The following is a 13,282-nucleotide window of genomic DNA, read 5'->3' as shown; positions in this document are numbered from 1 at the left end:
AAAAAAAATAATTACAGGAATGGTGCAGAACATTAATTTTCAGATGTGAAGGGGGAAATACAATGCAAAAGAAACTAATTACTCTGGGTGTTTCTTATCTGCTGGAAACAGAGCTGTATTCAGTCCCATTCACTCCATAGAACCATGCTAATAAAATATAAAGACAATGATTACTAGATTAATAGAATTTGCATATTGCATTTTTCTATGATATCTCTTTATCTTGCATTTGGCATCAGAGACAGTCATAGCGTTGTGCACCCACTTAACTTTTGTTTTTTCTTTTCTTTTTTTATTCTCTAACACAAATGCAAAAATAACATTTTGTCATTGCTGACATGTCAGCAGTTCTCTGGCCGTTAACTGCCATCACTCTATGCACGCAGGTTGCTCTAAATGGTCATGGCATCAGACAGAATACATGCAAATGAGTTGGTGACTACAAAGAGAGGTGGTGATTTGATTATGTTTCAGTTAAAGATGCATCATATGAGTCATCTGCAACCACAGAGACAAAACATTGCTCCTTCACACTCCCTTACACTCTAACAACCTTCTAGAATAGGCTCTTATATAAACATTTCAGAAATAAACGCCATTCGCTAGGTGATCATGTTTATCAGTGCGGCAGGAATTACTGTGCAAACACTGACCAGGAGCAATAGTATTCTAGAGATTGTGTTTCCTGGCAAGGAGTACAGATGAGAGTATAATCTGTATTTGAAAGGGACGTGAAAATAATATTTATATGGGGAAACACATGAACAGTTATATTTCAGCCCAAATTCAAAGGAAAATTAAGAAAATATAACCTGTTGTAGGACCTTTCATATTTTTTGCATTGTTGATGTTATTTTCACAACAATTAATCACCATTGTCATTACTATAATGCAAATATAATGCTATATTATTTAACTTATGTTTATATCAACCTTATTGTGCATTTAAGAACAATTTGTTATGCTTTCTTGATGTTGCAAATGCTGTTATCATATTATTTTAATTTATTATTGTAATCATGAATACTCTGGTTTGTGGTGCAAATAGTTTTACCGTTTACTGCACTTTGTTATTCTTCCTGTAATTTACCCACAGAGGCTAATGAATCTGTCAATGAGTCTCGCACATTCACAATAAAAAGATTATTTCTGTGTTGAAATATATGGATATCATGGAAATATTTGTAACACTAACCTTGATTTATGAATTAAATTTGTATTACAGTAATATCCTGGACTTCATTTTTCTTAATTGTGGCGTGAAAAGAATGCCACAATTTAAAACGCTCTTAAGTGTTTTAGTTATATCCTGGTATTTATTTTTTGTGGTTTGTGAATCACCCTCATGTCGTTCCAAACCCGTAAGACCTCCGTTCATCTTCGGAACACAGTTTAAGATATTTTAGATTTAGTCCGAGAGCTTTCTGTCCCTCCATTGAAAATGTATGTACGGTATATACTGTCACACGTCCAGAAAGGTAATAAAAAACATCTTCAAAAGTAGTAGTCCATGTGTGACATCAGAGGGTTCGTTAGAATTTATCGAAGCATCGAAAATACATTTTGGTCCAAAAATAACAAAAATTACGACTTTATTCCGCTTTTTCTTTCTCTTCCGGGGTCTGTTGTGAACCGCGACTGCTGTGACTGTGACGTACGAACGCTGCTGACGTACGACGCTGCTGACGTGTTTTCTTTGTTATTGGGCGCACCAGAGAACACAGTCAGCAGTCGCGTCGTACGTCAACAGTCACAGCGTCGCGTTCACAACAGACCCGGAAGAGAAGAAAAAGCGGAATAAAGTCGTAATTTTTTGTTATTTTTGGAAACAAAATGTATTTTCGATGCTTCTATAAATTCCAACGGACCCTCTGATGTCACATGGACTACTTTGAAGATGTTTTTTATTACCTTTCTGGACGTGGACAGTATACCGTACATACATTCTCAATGGAGGGACAGAGATAGCTCTCGGACTAAATCTAAAATATCTTATACTGTGTTCCGAAGATGAACGGAGGTCTTACGGGTTTGGAACGACATGAGGGTGAGTCATTAATGACATAATTTTAATATTTGGGTGAACTAACCCTTTAAGTCTTCTTAGTCACATGACAACAAAATAGCTAACGCTTTGATCTGGCAGACTAAGTTTTTAAAAAAATGTTATAAGGAAATATTTTAATAAAGAAAATATAATATTTTTAAATTAAATTTATTCACTTCTTACTTTTAAATAAATATTTGTAAAATATTTTACATTTTGCCAAACTACCTTTTCGTTCTTTTTTAGAATTTTAAAAAGGATAGATAGATAGATAGATAGATAGATAGATAGATAGATAGATAGAAAGATGAATTTTTTTTACTGTTTTAAAACCTACAAATAATGTTAAAATGACTTTTAAACATTTTAATCATATTGCTTAGGTATTCGAGTCATTTTGTATGAACTATATTTTGAATAACATAAAAGATCCGGACGATGTCCGTCACGTCACTGACTCTTATGCAGATTTTTGTGTAGGACGGATAAAGAGTCTCTTTAGGGTTTCTTCAAACCTTAAAACATGAGATTGCCAAATTCACACTAGAATTCACATCAGTTCAAGTCAGCTGTCTGGTTCAGTTGCGCGACTGAACAACACAAATATCCAACTCAGATGTCAAAACCTTTAAGAAGTTGAAAACGACAGCTCTTTGGAAAAGCCCTCCTTCAATTAAGCAGTCACTGAGAGCACTGCAGTAGTAACTGATGTAACGGAGCGAAGCAGATGGAGGGATACGGACAGCTCCTGTGAAAGTATGAATGAAGACCGAGGCGAATCAATGCTAGGGAACACCTGTGCCGAAAAAGCACGTGTTTTAATGTGCTTTGACGGATACATGCGTTTAAACAAGATTAGAAAGACCAGAAACAGGATATGAAATAGAATACTTGTCGCGTGCACGGATTTTAATTCTCTCGCACGTGCACACGCTCTTTTGCTGCGGCTCTAGTTCACACAGATGTGTAAAATCCGTTTTATCTTCAGCCCGTATTTAGTCTTTGCTCATGCAATACATAAAACATGCTTTTTATCTTCGTTTACCAGCTCCGTTGTCATGTTCTGCTGTGTGGTGGCAATCATGTTTGCAGGACTCGGCACCCAAATCCAGCTCCTGATGCAGTTCACTGCTCTTCCAGCACTTGAGAGAGCCTTGTTTTGAGTTGGTGCTGCAAGTTGCTCTACACACCCCACTGGCGGATCCCTTTAATAGGATGGTGTAAAGTTGCCCATCTCTCTCTCTCTCTCTCTCTCTCTCTCTCTCTCTCTCTCTCTCTCTCTCTCTCTCTCTCTCTCTCTCTCTCTCTCTCTCCCACAGTTACAGTGTCAGAGCCTATTGACCAACTGGGATATTAATCAAGACAACACGCTGCTTCTGGCTTCTGCCCCTTTTTGAAAAAGGTTTTTTTCTAATTTGTCTGAGGCATCAGTCACATAGGCTACACGCTTGATTAACAGTGAGCTGAGATAGATAGATAGATAGATAGATAGATAGATAGATAGATAGATAGATAGATAGATAGATAGATAGATAGATAGATAGATAGAAAGATAGAGCATACATAAAAAAGGGAAATCGCAGTCACACATACTATTTAGGTAGAAGGAAAATAGGCTTAAATTATCACACCGCATCTATAGAAAGGAAGTATTAATTAACTAATTTATCTAATTTATTTATGTCTGGCCCACTTAAATCACCAGCATGAAAAGCAGCCCTAGGACAAGGTTTTTAAATCTTAGATGCCCCCGACCCCTAAATACGATCATCCACATGCGAGGGACCCCCATTATAAAATTGAAAAGGCATCTATTACTGTATAAACTGACCCAGTTTATAATGTGAAAATTAATATTATAAATATGGGTAAAATATTATTTGAAAAAATATTTATTTTCATTTACATTACATTATTACATTTCTTTTTTTAAATAATATACCATTAGATGTAGCATTTATTTATTTATTTATTGCATTTAAATAACTTATTTTTAATATTTTTGTTTATTTTACTCAAATGTATTTATTTATTTAGTTAAATCTTAATTTTTATTATCTAATCATTGCTGAGTGTACTATAACAATCAAGAACACCCCCCAAATTCTATCAACAAGCAGTACAGCAGACGCACGCATCGCCTGGTACGTACTGCGTCGACGCATTACGTCAACACGCCCGGCGGGCGATGATTGGCTGGCGGGTAAATTTGAAACGCAACTCCTCTAGATGCTAACGTTAACAACATTACCCCGGTAAACCAGTTTGAACAAACCGGTACGGTGCTGTTGTGCCTGGAGAAGAAATCTTTCTAGGTTATAGTTTTGAAGTACATTGTTTCACGCACAAGGCTGGACGTCAACACAGATCCGTAAGTTAAAATATCTGACGACTTGCTGTAATGAATCAATGTTTGTTTGTAAGTTAACGTTAGCGTTTGTTCCTAAAGACGAGTCGTTTGTAAGATACATGCTGGTGTTTTACTGTTTGTATTGCGTTATCAACAATTTTAGCCTTATAACCCCAGCAAAAACGAGTTTGATACTACTTTATTAACATTACTCTGGAGTGTAAGTTAGTAACGTTACACTTTTTTTTTTCAAAGGATTTTTGAAAATAAGTTACTAATATTTAATATCGTCAATTTATTATGCACTTTTATTCTTAGATTTTTGGTTGTAGTAATATTATTATCATTATTTTATATATTTTATTCAGATGCATATTGAAATTAATTATTTGGCCACGACCCAAATATTATGCATGACTTGAAAGCCACACAGTGTCCAAACAGTGGCTTGTATTGTCGCGAGATATTAACATTAATCATATGCCAACTTCAAATAAAATAGCTGGGTATTAGAACGATATTACTAGAAGCAAGATAAATCTGCCTAGCTAGTTTTATGAAATGTTGCACTGCACACACTTGAAATGTTTTTCTGCAGTGCAGGAGGACATGGAGACTGCTGTGATTAATCTTCACAGCATTTTTGAAAGCCTGCGGGCACAAGCTGATGTTCTCAATGAAAGCATTGAGCCCCGTAAGTACTGGTTGTGGCTTGAAAATTTGAAATTAAAATGCATACATGCACTAAATATTCCCTGCCATTCTTTATCTCATTGTCAGAGTTCATTCAGATGGCCTTGAACTTTGAGGACAGCCGCCGTAGATGGCTGAGACTCGAGCAGGAGCTGAATGCATGCAAGGAGGTGGTCACCAAGGCCGAGACGGAGCGAGGAGCTCTGGAGGTCAAGCTCAAACATGCCCGCAACCAAGTAGATGTGGAGATCCGTCGGAGACAGAAAGCTGAGGCTGACTGTGCGAAACTGGTTTGTAGGCCTCTTTTTACATGTTGCTTGTGCTGTAGACATGTTATCTGAATTTTAGGCTAAAACCAGATGTTTTCTTGTACTCTGCAGGACCGACAGATCCAGCTCATCCGGGAGCTGTTGGTGACCGAAGGCTCCAGTAACAGCATCCAGTTAAATGAGGAGCAGCGCTCAGCTCTGGCCTTTCTGAATGTCCGTTGCCAGAATCCTGCAAACCTCAACACCAGCCGACGGTAAGAGAAAGAACGTGAAATCAGATTATCAGCTCATTTTACTTCTGTAATATGATGGGTTTCTGAGAAAACCTGGTTATTATTTAAGAAATCATTCAGGATTTGATTGGAATCATAAAACGTTAGATCAGGGTTTTTCAATCTGTTAGATGCCAAATATGAACCCAAAATAAACCCAAATAGTTTTGGTGAAAGATGATAAAGATTGTGAATTTTTTCTTTTGTTTTTGGATTTTAAAGCCTTTTTAATGGACTGTATCTTATTCATAAGGATATAATTGCATTAATGTCATAAAGACAAAACAGTTTGTTTTTATGATTGAATTGTTTCTTGCTGCTGTAGGCTGTAACTTCTCTTACCTTCCTTTTGTTTTTCACACACTATTTCTTCTAGACTGACCACCATTGATGAATCAGGCTCTATCTTATCAGACATCAGTTATGATAAAACCGATGATTCTTTGGTATGCCATTTCCTTAAATATTAAAAACATTAATCGTATATGTTTTCCTGTCTCAAACCTGGCAGGGAGAAAGTGAAACATTTCAAAGAAATTAAATTTAAGATTTTAATTTTGTAAGACTGGCTTATCTTTTATTGATTGGAGTTTTGTTGTTGCAGTAATTTATTTTTAAATGAACTTTTCTTTGAATAAAGGACTGGGACTCTTCTGCAATCAGGACTGTTCGTCTCAAGAAACGGCAAAAGAGAGTAAGCTTCCCAACAAAGCTGTATTTAAACAAATTACTTCCAAATTTCAATCGATATCTGATCATTTAATGTCTCATTGTAGCGCTCCTCCCGAAACCACACAGATGGCCCCCCTGCCGCTGCCAAGAGGTCCCGTTCCACCGGCCGCACCTCTGAGAAAGTAAGAGAGGGTTACATAAGCACGAGACTGACTGTTTAATATTAGGGAAGGACTCTTCAGTTTAAAGGCTCCCTGTAGGGCTTTGCTTTAGTCATTATGAGTAAAATGTTTCCACTAGTCCCTACGATACACAGGAGTGTGAATATTGGAAGGTTTTGTCTTCTTTTGACATTGTGAGAGCCAACAAGCTATTCCCTGGTTGTTTTTGATGTTGGAATGCTGTTAATGTCCAGTTAATAACACCATATTTTTAGTTGAATGTGTAGTCCGTGAGAAATTGACAATTAATTCAAGTCACGTTTTATCAGGGTAATGAGTCTTTGGTGGCTAAGACCACTGTGACCGTGCCCGCTGATGGCGGACCCATTGAAGCTGTCACCACAGTGGAAGCTGTTCCTTACTGGACCCGGAGCCGCCGAAAGACTGGTAAGATAACTTTACTAAATTTATTATTGTCGTTCGTGAGGGTGCACAGTTCAGAGCAAGAGAATATTTGCATGAGTCATTGATTAATGCGATTTTCTTATTGACTAATAATGTGCAGGCTACTGTAAATAAATAAAATTTTCATTATAAATGTTTTTTTTTTTTTTTTTTTTTGACTATTTATTTGTTATTTTTTTTTTTTTTTAATTTAATACATAGATTGTAGGAGTTATAGTTATAGGTTGTAGTTTTAAAGGGATACTCCATCCCAAAATGAAAATTTTGTCATTAATCACTTACCCCCATGTCGTTCCAAACCTGTAAAAGCTTTGAATCACTGATGGCAGATGGACTATTCTGATGATGCTTTTCATACTTTACTGGACCTTGACACTGTTATTTAGTAGGCAGTCTATGGGACAGTCTCAAGCCTACCGGTTTTCATCCAAAATATCTTAAATTGTGTTCTGATGTTGAATAAAGCTTTTACGGGTTTGGAACGACATGGGGGTAAGTGATTAATGACAATTTTCATTTTGGGATGGAGTAGCCCTTTAAAATGACCCCTTGTTGTTGAGTCTCCAGCATGGTACGCTTTATATTTGTTTTTTTGTTTTATGAGAGGGCTGTTTGGTATGGGATGTTCTTCCTGATCATTTCTCATACCCTGAGCCTTTGCATTGCTGTTAGTATTCTGCAGTAGTGAGCAGTGCTTCTCTCTGCTTTGTTCTTCAGCTGCTCTGGAGTGGGACACTGCTGACACAGACTCTGTTCAGTCTATGGATGTGTTCAAGCAGCCCAGTCAGCCTAATGGAGAGATCAAGGCAGGGCCCAGCACTCCCCAGGGCAACGGAGGTGTCCGTCTGCATGAATTTGTCTCCAAAACGGTATGATGTGGTGTTGCATACAAACATTTTTCATCTCTCAAATCAATGCACTTCTCCAGTAGCATTGCTCTTGAGTCCCAACCAGAGTGTTAATCTCTCCTAGTCTATGCACAGTTCCATTTTTATCATTTGATTGCATAAGTCAGGGCCTTTCAAAATTGGGCTCATGAGGGGAAATACAGTTAAAGCTAATAAATAGATGAACGCGAGCTTGACGGATTGTGGTTTAACTGGATTAAATCATTGGAGAAGACTTGCATACTGTATGTCACCAGAGACAAGTCTGTTTTTACACCCAAAGGTCCATTTATTACATTGATTTAAATATTGCAAGATAAAAACAGAAAGAAAAAAAAAAGGTGCTTATAATTGTTCACAATAAAATCTATAGCATTTAATGTGAATTTCATGACTTTAAGTAAATATTTTTGATCACATTGGTTCAACTGACAATAAAGTTTGGAAATTCCTTGGTTAAGCGATGACTGCTGATATAACAGTAACATCCATTGTTCATACCGATTCTATGGTTTGCAGCATTGTACCTATTTCAGTTATCATAGCAAAAAAAAAAAGTATCAATCCATATTATGTCTGAAATGTCATTTTTTTTTTAAAGCATGTAAAATGGACTTTTCTATATCACTCCAATTATAATCAATGAAGTTATCTGCACAGGTTTGTGTTTGTAGCCCTCACAGCTCATATCTGCCTGGCCCTTGCGATTTTTCTTAGGTGATCAAGCCAGAGTCTTGTGTGCCATGTGGTAAGAGGATCAAATTTGGGAAGATCTCTCTGAAGTGCAGGGACTGCCGTGTGGTGTCCCACCCCGAGTGCCGTGAGCGCTGCCCTCTGCCCTGCATTCCAACCATGACTGGGACTCCAGTGAAATCCGAGGAGGTGACGAATCTTTATGAAGCTTTATCATCAAGCTTAAGTATTTCTGCCTCTGTTTTACTGATTATTTCATTAAAATAAGAGGCTGTGTTGGACTCTTAGTTTCTTTAATCATATATATACCTTATTCACTGATTGCTTCTGGTGTGATTATCAATAGGGCATCCTTGCAAATTATGTGTCCACATCCTCTCCCATGATTCCTTCGCTAGTAGTGCACTGTGTTAATGAGATTGAGCAGAGAGGCCTACATGAGGTAAGTCGATAAAGAGGCTGAATTCTTGAATTCTAAACAAGACCAGTATGGTCTAAAAAACCTGCATATTCCTTTGATAGACTGGTCTGTATCGGGTGTCTGGCTCGGATCGAGTGGTAAAGGACCTGAAAGAGAAGTTCCTGCGTGGGAAGGCTGTTCCTTTGCTCAGCAAGGTGGAAGATATCCATGCCATCACTGGCCTCCTCAAGGACTTCCTGAGGAAACTCAAAGAACCCCTGCTGACCTTCCGCCTCACTCGTGCCTTCATGGATGCCGCTGGTTAGTGTCTATATATATATATATATATATATATATAATATGTATATTATATATATATATTGTATGTATGTATGTATGTATGTATATGTATGTGTGCACCACTGTTCAAAAGTTTGGGAGTTGTAAAATTTCTTTTGAGGTTTTTGCAAGACGTCTCTTATCCTCACCAAGGCTGTTTATTTGATCAACATTACCGTAAAGACGATAAAAAATGATTACTATTTAATATATTTTATGTAATGTAATTTCTTCCTGTGATGACAAAGCTGAATTTTCAGAATCATTACTCCAGTCTTCAGTGTCACATGATCCTTCAGAAATCATTCTAAGCTGCTGATTTGCTGTGAATCTAGACAATATTATTTGTTTAAAACAGTAGTGCTGCTTATCTTTTAATTTTTTTTTGTGGAAACCATGATGCATTGACATGGGATTCTTTGAGTTGAAAGTTGAAAAGAACTGCATTTATTTGAAATGGTCTTTTGTAACATTATGAATGCAATTTTTGCTTTTGCATTTTTTTTTTGTTATATAAAATAAAACTGTTTAATATCAGTACGTTCAATAGTAACTATTCAGTCTTTTCTCAGAGCTCTCCGATGATGACAACAGCATCGCCTTGATGTATCAGAACATCAGTGATCTTCCACAGCCTAACAGAGACACTCTGGCCTTCCTCATCATCCATTTGCAGAGGTAAACAGCACACATTGTCTCTGATTCTGCTGTCTGCTTTATAGCTGGTGCCACTTGCTAATACGAATTAATTTTAAAAGCCAAATGTGTTTCTTTTACCAGAGTACACTTACAATTGTGACATTAAAAGAGTATTCCAAGTTTAATGCAACTTAAGCAGTTTGTGAAAAACATCAGTACCTTAAGGGGTCGTTTTACTGGAGGGTATAAGAGTCTAAATGTTTATTTTTAAGCATTACCAAAAATTTCACTTTAAGTATGATGGTTATATTCTAGTAATGGTGTTAAATTTGTACATTTATTTGTGGTGCTGTAAATTCCCTATAGACATTAAACTGTATTTGACCATTCGTTATTTCTACAACAAACAAAATGTCAACAATATTAAGGTTACCAGATATGTATGCCAACAATCTTGGAAACACTTTTTATTTTGTTCCTCAATGATTGGTTTCTTCCCCTTTTTAATAGCAATTCTATGCAATATAATAACATGAGGAGCTATCTTGCAGACCATTTACTGATCAATTAAAGTCATTGTATGGGTTGATGTATTAAGTCCATTTACACCAAATTAAACAGGGAACTGTTTAGATATAGAAAAAAGTCTTTCCATCACACATTTTTTTTTTTTTTTTTTTTTTTTTGTAACCGTATCAGTTCAGCTTAATTTGGAGCAACTTTCTTGGATGTTAAAGCCCAACACTTGTCTAGAGGCAGTTTTTAGGCTGTGTGAAGTATTATTTCCAAGTATTGTTTCATCATCTTCAGGGTGGCCCAGAGTAAAGATACAAAAATGGATGTAACCAATCTGGCTCGTGTATTTGGACCCACAATTGTGGGTCATGCTGTTCCTGACCCAGATCCAATGACCATCCTGCAGGACACAAAACGACAGGCAAAAGTAAGTGATCTTACTTTGGGTCTGGGGTCTGCAAAAGTGCGCCCTTTTTATTTTTGTGTGTTTTGGTCCACTGTTTTTCACCAAGCTCTTTTCTTTCTTTCTTTTTCTTTCTTTCTTTCTTTCCTTCTTTCTTTCTTTCTTTCTTTCTTTCTTTCTTTCTTTTTTTTCTTTTTTTCTTTCTTTCTTCTTTCTTTCTAAAATTGTTCTTTCTTTCTTTCTTTCTTTCTTTCAGGTGGTTGAGTGCCTCCTGGGTCTGCCTGTGGAGTACTGGAGCCAGTTTATGATCAGCAACAATGACCAGGCTCACAATGATAACATGATCATTGAGAATGCCAATGTCCACGCAACTCCTGATCAGATGAAGTTTATGATAATGATAAATTGATAGTTGAGAATGCCAATGTACACGCAAATACTGATCAGATGATTATCGATTTAGTAATTTTTTTTTCTTTGTATTACAATTTGCTCTTCTTCTTTTTTGGCCCTGTAGCGAGTATGTTTGGGCCCATTACGACTCCTGACCAGCAGATGAGCAAGACCCCATCGTCCAGCTCTCTCTCCCAGCGCATGAAGAATGCAACTCTCAATGCAATCACTCCAAAGTATGTCTGAATCCTATTACGTTCTGCCAGTGTTCTTTAAGTAGAAGTGAACTAACCATTATGAAAATCCCATTTGTTTTCAGGTTTTCTAGCAGAAGCAGAGCTGCCGTTAGCGTCTCTCGCCAGGGGCACTTTTTCGCCTCTCCTCTCCTGAAGTAGCCCTGAAGCTCCTCAAGGCTAAGAGTTTTTCTTTTCTTTGGGAAACAGCTGCAATATATTACATAATCCTACTTGTATATTTTATGTCTGGTTTGTCCATCAATTTGGACCATATTAACGCTACTCATTTTATCTGTCAAGTTTTCTAGTAACATTTGTATTTTAGTTGCTTTTAAATGTTTTAATGTACTTTTAACATTCTCACAACCAAAGCGATGGGCTGTTATAAGCAGTTCCATCAGTCTCTAAATCCTCAGTTAACAACAGGATCTGCATCAGTTTGGGAGTTCTTTATCAAGAAACCTGAACTTGAATGTAGCATCTAGAACAAAAAAGATTATGCTGTATGCAAGATTTGTATATAGTATAATCTGAAACTGTAATCTTGTGTATTGCTTGTGTATTTTGTAATTGTATGTTTTACATGGAACGACAAGCAAAATCCCAATCTCTTAGAGCGTTCAAGGCTGTAGTGACTATCAGACTTTCCTATGTAGAGTGTAAACTGTTTTTAAACATGGTCAAACTTAAATTTCACAGCCAGTAGTTTTAATACAGAATTTAAGATGATGCTGCTGATGTTAAATGTTTAAATTATTCATTTGTTGTTTGAGAAACACTATGCTTCTGAACCCTTTGAGATTTGTGCATGGAGGGGTTCAGGACAGTGAGAAAATTAAGAATATATGCAATTTGTAATGAAAAACACGTTGTGGTTGTGCTTGGGCATTTTGCCTTTCAGCATCATAGTTGTTTTTTGATCATAAATGAACATGGCCAGAATTCTTTCAGATTTTCACTTTGGCATTAATTTGTCTTTATGCAGTTTTGGCTTAATTTATTGAATTTTGTACCGCATTTAAAGAAGAAACAAAAAATGGTGACCTCTGGGAGAATTGACTGATTTTGAAGGATCCAGTGTACCTCATCCATTTCATAAGAGATTATACTGATTGGGCAGTCTTTACTGTATACAATTAGTCATTTTCCTTTGTTGTGCCACATTTTTTGGACCAGTAGTTGTGCAGCATTGAACTGTCAAGCTTTCATCGTTTTAAAAGGGCAGTTGTTTACGATGTTGAACACTGGAGTTGATTTATCAACTCTGTTGCTTTTCAATTTGGGTGGTGTGATATTTTGTAAGACTTATGCTGTTTGTAAAATACAATCATTTATTGCAAGTCCTTTGTGTCTGTCTTTTAACACATTGCATTGGGATTTAGAGTTGGACTGAAGTGGTGAGACTTAAATGTTCGCATTTAAAATGCAATACAAAATCACTGAGGCACAAAGTGTGCCAGAATACAACACTGGGTAGTTGAATTAATGGAAAGAGAGAAGTATTGATAGATTTCATGAAGATAGCCCTTGTGGGTTACAACTGCAAAGTAACTAGGTGTTCTGAAAATGTTCTAACAAAGAAACTAGATCTGGGAATGAGGACATCTATATTGTTTTCTTAAGGACTAGTTCACTCAAAAGTGGAAGTTTGTGTATTGTTCACCAATAGATCCTCTGCAGTGAATGGGTGCCGTCAGAACTAGAGTCTAAACAGTTGATAAAAACATCACAATAGTTCACAGGTAATCCACACCATTCTAGTCTATCAATTATAACATTGTAGAGCGAAAAGCTGTTTGTACTAAACAAATTCAAGACATTTTTAACTTCATACCATTGCTTTTGTC

The 13,282-nt window shown here is 36.6% G+C and overlaps 2 protein-coding genes across 5 annotated transcripts in view; one reads left to right on the top strand and one right to left on the bottom strand.

Annotated features, from left to right (window-relative positions):
* The window catches only part of LOC109066161 (inactive dipeptidyl peptidase 10-like), a 40,915-nt gene extending 37,642 nt beyond the window's left edge, over positions 1 to 3,273 (bottom strand). The window contains exon 1 of one of the 2 annotated variants that reach the window (XM_042713493.1): positions 3,093 to 3,273. In XM_042713493.1, the coding sequence (XP_042569427.1) occupies positions 3,093 to 3,131 (39 nt within the window). In that variant the 5' untranslated portion in view covers positions 3,132 to 3,273. The remainder of the gene's footprint in view (positions 1 to 3,092) is intronic. The other variant, XM_042713494.1, reaches the window with a different exon arrangement.
* Positions 3,274 to 4,260: 987 nt separating this feature from the next.
* On the top strand, positions 4,261 to 12,775 carry LOC109048430 (rac GTPase-activating protein 1-like). 3 transcript variants are annotated; one of them, XR_006153338.1, is made up of 17 exons: positions 4,261 to 4,418; positions 4,996 to 5,091; positions 5,178 to 5,380; positions 5,471 to 5,613; positions 6,008 to 6,077; positions 6,272 to 6,325; positions 6,408 to 6,485; positions 6,794 to 6,911; positions 7,647 to 7,798; positions 8,534 to 8,698; positions 8,856 to 8,951; positions 9,032 to 9,230; positions 9,821 to 9,926; positions 10,698 to 10,830; positions 11,063 to 11,193; positions 11,324 to 11,435; positions 11,519 to 12,775. XR_006153338.1 is itself a non-coding variant. In XM_042713492.1 (17 exons), the coding sequence occupies exons 2-17, from the start codon at positions 5,007 to 5,009 to the stop codon at positions 11,592 to 11,594; spliced, it is 1,917 nt and encodes a 638-aa protein (XP_042569426.1). In that variant the 5' UTR covers positions 4,261 to 4,418; positions 4,996 to 5,006; the 3' UTR covers positions 11,595 to 12,775. The 3 variants fall into 3 exon arrangements, 1 of the variants encoding a protein (XP_042569426.1); XM_042713492.1 differs by having other exon boundaries at positions 11,328 to 11,435; XR_006153339.1 differs by having other exon boundaries at positions 4,263 to 4,418; positions 5,001 to 5,091.
* The last annotated feature ends 507 nt before the right edge of the window (positions 12,776 to 13,282 follow it).

The sequence above is a fragment of the Cyprinus carpio genome, chromosome A23 (genome assembly GCF_018340385.1).
Source record: "Cyprinus carpio isolate SPL01 chromosome A23, ASM1834038v1, whole genome shotgun sequence".
Lineage (NCBI taxonomy): Eukaryota > Metazoa > Chordata > Actinopteri > Cypriniformes > Cyprinidae > Cyprinus > Cyprinus carpio.
This window is presented reverse-complemented; position numbering and strand designations above follow the sequence as displayed.

Excerpts from the sequence above, each read along its gene's own strand:
- LOC109048430 (XM_042713492.1), top strand. The coding sequence starts at position 5,007 with ATGGAGACTGCTGTGATTAATCTTCACAGCATTTTTGAAAGCCTGCGG. Across the intron at positions 8,699-8,855 it reads CTCCAGTGAAATCCGAGGAG|GGCATCCTTGCAAATTATGT; the intron begins GTGACGAATCTT and ends GATTATCAATAG. Across the intron at positions 9,927-10,697 it reads CTCATCATCCATTTGCAGAG|GGTGGCCCAGAGTAAAGATA; the intron begins GTAAACAGCACA and ends CATCATCTTCAG.